At 33.5% G+C, this 7,856-nt stretch overlaps 1 protein-coding gene across 2 annotated transcripts in view; it reads right to left on the reverse strand.

Moving 5' to 3' along the window:
* Nucleotides 1-3,507: 3,507 nt before the first annotated feature.
* The window catches only part of LOC130820656 (uncharacterized), a 14,214-nt gene continuing 9,865 nt past the window's right edge, over nucleotides 3,508-7,856 (reverse strand). For both annotated transcript variants that reach the window (XM_057686108.1, XM_057686110.1), the window contains exons 7-9: nucleotides 5,631-5,770; nucleotides 4,763-4,798; nucleotides 3,508-4,464 (exon numbers count right to left, since the gene is read on the reverse strand). In XM_057686108.1, the coding sequence (XP_057542091.1) occupies nucleotides 3,787-4,464; nucleotides 4,763-4,798; nucleotides 5,631-5,770 (854 nt within the window). In that variant the 3' untranslated portion in view covers nucleotides 3,508-3,786. The remainder of the gene's footprint in view (nucleotides 4,465-4,762; nucleotides 4,799-5,630; nucleotides 5,771-7,856) is intronic.

A 7,856-nucleotide genomic window follows, 5' to 3' on the forward strand; every position in this document is an offset into this window, starting at 1 on the left:
GTTTGATAAGTATTAAAGAATGGAAAAATCAAATTTTTAATTTTATAAGTCATAACCTGTTGGTTCAAACCGACTGACCCGACCGAAATTGATCTGACCCATAACCCGTACGACCAACTGTTTGGTCAGGTCTAATCACACCTGATCTTGCAATTCTATAAACTATTGTTCCTTCTCTCGAAGATCATGTATATGTTGTATGTGTTAGAACAACATCACTTTTTAAAAAGAATATGTAAGAACTATATTACTTATATAGAAAAAAAGAGTTGAGCTCTCCACCAACATCTATGACATGTTAGCTACCTACTATTGCAGGTCATTTTTTTTAAATGAGAAAAAAAAAATTAAAACAACCCCCTATCATCACCACCACATCCACCCCTTCCCATTCCCTTTAACAACAATCAACCACCCCTCCCCTCGCTTTCACCGACTGTCCATCACCCCCTCCCCTCCCTTTTACCCAATGTCAGTCGTCCCTCCCCCACCCCTCTACTCAACTGCAAGACCCTACCCTTTCTTAACCCTTAAAAGACCCTCTATCCTTACCCTTAATTATTATAGATGACATACCCTCTTTCTGTCATTTCTAGCCTCCATGTTGACCCACACCCAAAAGAAAGTCCAACCACTTTAAGCTTGAAACTTAAATCTGGTGGTGATTACTTTAGGAATAGGTGTGTACTTGTGTTGTTGTTGGTAATTTGATGTGTGTGGTAGTGGTTTGAAGTGCGGTTATGAGGTGATAAGTGTTGGGCTTGGGCGGCTATGTGGTGGTTAGCGACGGGCAGTTGAGAGGGCTTAAGAAGGTTTGATGTTGAGCTGGGGTTGGGCTTGGTGGGGGTGGGTAATATTATAATAGTGAGTTTTTTTGTTTAATTATTTATTTTTAAAAATTTTTTCCAAAAAATCTCTTCAATGTTAAAAGTAACTTTGTATATTCTCGAGTAACAACCTCTTAAGTTTGTATTATATATGGCCAATCAATAGATGATATAATTATTGGAGAAAAGTTGAAAGATTATATTATTAAGGATAATTTTTCCTTTAACTTTTTGTTTTATTTATTTGATAATAAGAACTACTTTTTTATTGTTTTGATTAATTTTATAGTTATATTGGACACGCGAGTATTCTGTCAATTTTTATTGTTTTTAGTTTTATATGGCATTAAAATTTTAGTAATTTTTCTATTTGTTTATAATATTTGATGGTTTATATCTACTTCCTTGGTAGAATAATAAAAAATACTCCCTTCGATCCTTCAATAAATTCCTGTTTGCCATTTTAAGGTTTTTTATTTATTTTTCCTATAAAAAATCTTTCGATATAGATCACAAATTTTAGACAAAAATAACTTTATTCATCCATATTTTATTAGTTGTGGTCCATATATATTTTCCACTAACTTTTTTTAAATATTTTTTTAATGTTTATGTTCTCCTCTTTCTTCCATCAAATTTATAACCATTATCTAAAATATTCTTCTCTTTGTGTGGAAACTTTATTAGGGAATGGAGGGAGTGAGGGTGAAAGTTCGGACAATAGTTTGGACTTTTATCAAAACCAAATCCAAACGTATTTTATTCGGTCTTCATATTTTCAGACCAATTCCGAACCAAATTCATTTCTAGACCGAACCGCATTTTACATTCATAGACCAAATCCAAAACCGCAGACCAAATTAATTTAGATCGAATGTTTAAGTTGAGACTGAATAACATTTTGACAATAACTACAAACATAAAGCAATATAGAGCAGAGCGTACAAACATAAATAGAGATTAAACAGTACACCAAAATCAATAAACTTACACAAATAACCCAAACTAAAAACAAACAAAAATCATAAATCCTAACTAAAATAAATGAAAATCAATAACCCTAATACAAACACAAAAATAAATAGCCCTAACACAAACAAACACTAACAAAAATCAATATAGATCTCTATTTGAAAATTAATTATTTCAGTTTTTGAAAATTCAAACCTAATCGAAACCAAATTTTAAAAATCACCAAATTATAATTGTTATTTGGTTTGGTTTGGTTCAATTTGCAGTTTTAACCCAAATAAGTTTCACGCCGAGGAGAAAATATAGTATAATATATTGTCTTCTCTTAATTTTAAAATGACTGACGAAAAATCTCTATTTTCTAAACATGAAACCATAAATAGGAAGATTATACTCTTTGTTTTGCGTCTGCCTAAATGAACTACGTAAATAAACTCTATTCTAAATTGGATGATAGGTGAAACACGGATTCATGCACCTAAAGCCTAAACTGAACCATATTTTTTTTCCATGCACGACATTCTAATAGAAAACGCCGCTGTCCAAAAAATTAGTACTACAATTTAGGTGAAGATATCTTAAAGTTTTCTTATCTATGGAGATTAAAAATAATATAAAAAATTCAGGTAGTGGGGTTTTAAATTTTATAACATTTTAAAAAAATTTATCAATTATATTATGCAGATAACAAGTATTATTATAATTTGAGTAGATGGATGTTTTGTACAATCTTTTCACAGCCATAAAAATTGAATTGTTATCGAGTATCGACTCTGAACTCCACCCACGGCCCATCACTCCCAAATCCCAATTATATACTTCATCCTTTTTTAGGCAATCAAATTTATTATTTTATCACTAATTTTTAAATCAGACGGTCTCACGGTGAAATCCTTATTATTACACTGGTCTAGTATATATACTTTTTTTCTTAAAGTGATCACTTGCTACATTAGAACGATCACTTACAATTTTAAAATATTCACTTTTTATAGCCTTAGAGTGATTACTTATAACTTTAAAACGACCACTTACGATCTTAAAGTCATCAATTAAAGAAATGGGTTAATTATATGGGCCCGTCTCATGGTGAGACAATCTTATATAAGACGAGCTGTTATTTCATAGCCGGTCTCTTGAGAGACAACGAGACGTTTCAACCCATTAAATCTTAATATTCACTTACCGTATCTTTAACGCCTACTTATATTATTCTTAATACCTACCTACAATATACTTAATGTCCACCGAAAAAGTACTTAACATGCCTACTTATAATATTCTTAATGACTACCGAGAAACTTACTCTATATTTTTCTTTTTGGGTCAGCCCAATTAGAAATGATCTCTTAGAAAGACCGTCTTTCACAAGAATTTGTGATTATTTTAATAATTTATATATTGCATTATGAACAACTAAGATTTATAAATTATTAAAATATAAAAATTTGCGATTTAGAAATTGAAATTCATATAAAATTACACTCGATTATATCTTTTTCTTACATATAAGTTACAATAACAATAAATAGTGTCAATCATTGAGTCCACAGTATAATAAGTATTTGAAAATGAAGGAAATATATTGTCCATGTTTCAATGATTTTGCTATATTTTAACATTGATTACTTAATTAATTTTGAATGACAGTAATTATGAAAAAAGAATGTACAAATAAGATAAAGATAGACAATGGATTTGTAGATTGAATATTTTCATATGAAATACTTTCTCAACGTCAGGCATATAATCAATCAGCAAATCAAATACAATTAAAGCAACAAGTTTAGTTCTATTCAAATCTATAATTCTTGATATCTAAATGCTAAATATTACAAGTCAGTTTACATTGTTGCTGCTATGTGCAAAATTCTAAGTCACTGTGCAATGTATAGCCTCGAAAGATACAGATAAACAGAAAAAAGTTCATCTAAAAAACAAGCTTACTCAGAACTTCCATCGTCCTAACCAAATCATTATGATGAAACTACAAAGTCTGTTGACGAGAACTAGGAGCCATAGGAACAGATGATGATGACGGGCTATAGAATCCACCTTCAGATCCTGGGAAAGGTTGGTACGGATTAACCGGAGGAGCTGCATAGGGAGACATACCAGTGATTGAGACAGATGGGTATCCAGATAAAGGCGGGGAAGGTGACGGCTGGGTAGCCCCATAGCTGAAGTTAGTAGCGGTCTGTATAAAATGATCCGGATGCGGGAAGGGCGGCAATGGGGGCGGAGGTTGGCGATCCAGAGGTAATGGTGGCAGTGGAGGTGGTGCATATGAAGATGATTCCTCGTTATCTAATTTGGGTCTTTTTTCAGAATGGTGGGGATCGGTAGATGATTTTTTGGCATTGTTATTATTACCAAAGGTTACACCTGATACCAAAGAAGTTAGGACATGGCTGAACATCTCTGCTGAAGAACTCGAAGCAGTAAGCTTAGCGGCTACTGCAGCTGCCGCAGATTTCAGGGACTCATCCTCGGAAGAAGCAGATTTATCCGGTACAGGGACTTGTCTTGTGTATACAACAGGGTTTCCTTGACCAGGTAGGACCATTGAAGCATGATCATCTTTTATCGTTTGCTCATCCAGTAGAATGTTGCTACCAAACTGTCGGTAGACATTAGAGACTTGATCTGATCGCAATTGAGCAGCCTGATCACGAAAAAAGAATGATACTTTTTTAAAATGCTTTAAGATATCATATACACAAGTCCCGATAGGTATTCCAAAATGCAAGTATTATAATAGTAATACTTCTAGAGTGTACTAGCCTAGTAAAAGCACAACATACAAGCAAAGCCACTAATTGCACGAAAAAGGAACATCAAATAACATGCATTCTAAATGAACTTACATAGAAGAACAAAAGTACTGTGCCGTGTTTTTTACTTTTGTTGGTCATATCTACTATGTAATCTCAGTTAACAATGGAAATTATGGAGAGACTTACTTGAAGTTGACTACGCACTTCCTCCAATTTTGATTCCTGCAAATAAAACATTGTTCTGAGTAAAGTGTAGGGAGAAAGTGAAGACCTTAAAACAGACACTAGCGGCCTAGCCTCTTCCCACAGGCTACAAGAGCATAAAATCAACAGAACTGTTTTTATGAGAAGCCTGCTTACTAATTTAAATTTTCAGAAATACTCCAAAATCATTTCAAAACCCACAATCTAGTAAAACGATTCTTATGATATTGCACATCAAACCACCTAAACCTAAAGATAGCACCTATGAATAATAATAACTCCATGTATTTATTTATTGTTTACTATTATAAATCAATAAACTTTAGCATAAAAGGCAGCCCGATGCACAAAGGGTACAGAAACAGTCAGGGTCTAGGAAAGGGTCCCACCACAAAGGTGTAATATAGGCAAACCTTACCGTGCATTTCTTCAAGAGGCTGCTTCTAGGACATAAAAACGTTATAGTACTCTTTTAATTTGCCAACAGATTTTGCTTTAGTTTATGTTTTCACGGAATGAAATCTCGTAGCATTTACACGTGGAACACTTGGAAACTGATTAGTAACAGGGATGATACGGTTACCTTACCCCCAAACATTGGCCTAAACCATAAAATATCTTTTAAAACGTCCTAAATTACGGTATTTTTGGGCCTTTACGATACAAATAATACCAGTTCAGTAATTTAAAAACCTTTACGATACAATAGATATGATACGAGGTGGCTTTGTTTTTGCACTATGCTTGAATAGACAAAAGGGCCATTTTATGTTGGCCAGACCAGAGGTTGAGAATTATATGAAAAACAATTTATAAGAGTCAAAAAAGGGTAAAGGCAAATGATGTTTACCTGCTCCTGGAGAGCATCTCTCAAATGCGATACAAGACTCGCTCTTGAAGACTCTAGCGTTATCAGCTGCCCAATGCACTCCTGCAACGCAGCATGCTGTACTTTTAGTTCCGCAGCAAATGCAGATCCACCGAAATTCCCTGATTAACACAGTAATCAGAAGCATATCACTCAGACCAACAACATGATCAGCATGTAAACAGGACGTGACCCGAAGAGGAAAAGAAAAAACGCAAAAGATAAACAATAACATGAAATCAGAATTCTAAATCAGACTTTTAGTCTCCCTCATTTATAAGTTTATCATTAAGTCTAGATAAATTAGAGTACATGAATACTTAGGAATTATGAGAAGATGTAAGGTCAGAGGTTGTGACTCTTCAATAGCTGCAATTATTATTCACAAATTGTTGAGGGGGACCGGTCTCTTTGAGAGACCGTTTTGAATTAGGTCGAGCCACTATATTATTTTCTTAAAAAAAAGGGAAAATGAAGTGTAACTGTAGGTTTACTTGGTAGGGTTTTAGGATAACTTAAATAAATATTTAGGGTACGTCAAGTAGGGGTTCACAATAAGTCAAGTAGGTGTTTTAAGCATGCTTAAGTTCTCAAGGAGGTGTTTTTAATCGCCTGATCCTTCTAAACCTCAAACATCTTCTTGGTATACCTCAAAACACCTATTTAACATACCTCAAATACCTATTTTACATATGAAAACCCATATTTAATATACCCTCAAACACTTACTTGACAAGCCCAAATACTTGCGTGGTATACCCCAAATACTTACTCGATATATCTTAAATCCCTACCTGAAATACCTCAAAACACCTATTGGGTATACCCTAAATACCTAATTGGTATATCCTAAATACCAACTTGATATACCTAAAACACATATTTGAAAACCCCAAATACATGCTTCTTATATCTCAAACCTCTATTTGATATAGCTCATGCCCTTACTTGACAGCTCCAAATGCCTACTAGCATACCTCAAATTCCTACTTAATATACCCAAATACCTACTTCATATAAATCAAATCCGTACTTGGTATATCCAAAATCCCTAGCATAGTGATTTTAAAGATACTTATTTAGTGTTTTTTTAATTAATCAAATTTTGTGGGTTGGGCACGATCTCTCAGAAGAGTCACTGTTTATTATTTGACATCTTTCTTCCCCAATATAAAAGGTGCTTTATATTCATTTTCAAGCAAAAAAGCAAGAAAACATATTTTTCAATTTTGTTTCTATGTTTATTTCCATTGTTTTTCTCTACTTCTCCCTAATAATTTCCAACAATTTCCAACAAGTGGTATCAAGAGCTATAGGTATTAGGCAAAAGTTTCGCATATATCCACAAAAAATCAAACACAAAAAAAACTCAAACATATGGCTTTTTATTTTTCTACAAGTCAGACTTTCAATCGGAATATAATTCTCATGTTCAATGGAGAGAAATATGATTATTAGAGAGTCACATTGAAGATCATATTATGCGTCAAAGATTTATGAGAAGTAATGGAAAACGATCCTAAGGCCAATGCCACATTTACTCAGGTTGTTGGTGGAACACCAGCAACTCCGTCCTAGAAGGAGATCATCCACATACCAAATTGTTTTGCAGATTCTTCCAAATGCTATGAAGGATACCATTTTTCTAAGAATTACTACAACTTCATACAAAGAAGCATAGGATAATTTGCCGAAAGAGTTTCATTGTAGTGGGAAGATCAAGACCATCAAACTCAAAAATTTGAGAAAAGATTTTGGAAATTTGAGTATAGGGTTTATAGAAAACATCAATGATTTCTACAAGAGTCACAAATGTAATTAATCAAATGAAGATGTATGGAGATGATATAAAATAAGATGTTGTCAATAACATCCTGAGCACTGTGATAAAAGCATATGATAGTGTCGCCGGTGTGATAGATAACACAAAGGACTTATCAACTCTAACAAAATTAGAGGTGGTAGGCACGAAGAAAGCATAAGAAGAAAGAGTAAATTGGAAAATCAAAGACAAGTATGAATGGAGCATTTCATATTAGTCATTGAAACAAGAATGACAAGCAAGAAGTTAAAAACATTTCCAAGTCAAGCTCAGCTAAAGGAAGAAATGCAGCAGAGAAGAAAAGTTTCCTCCATGTGGAATTTGAAAGAGCACCAATAATTTAGAGAGTGATTATAGATGGAACCTGAAACGTAAGCCTCAGTGCA

This window comes from Amaranthus tricolor, chromosome 8 (assembly GCF_026212465.1).
Source record: "Amaranthus tricolor cultivar Red isolate AtriRed21 chromosome 8, ASM2621246v1, whole genome shotgun sequence".
Lineage (NCBI taxonomy): Eukaryota > Viridiplantae > Streptophyta > Magnoliopsida > Caryophyllales > Amaranthaceae > Amaranthus > Amaranthus tricolor.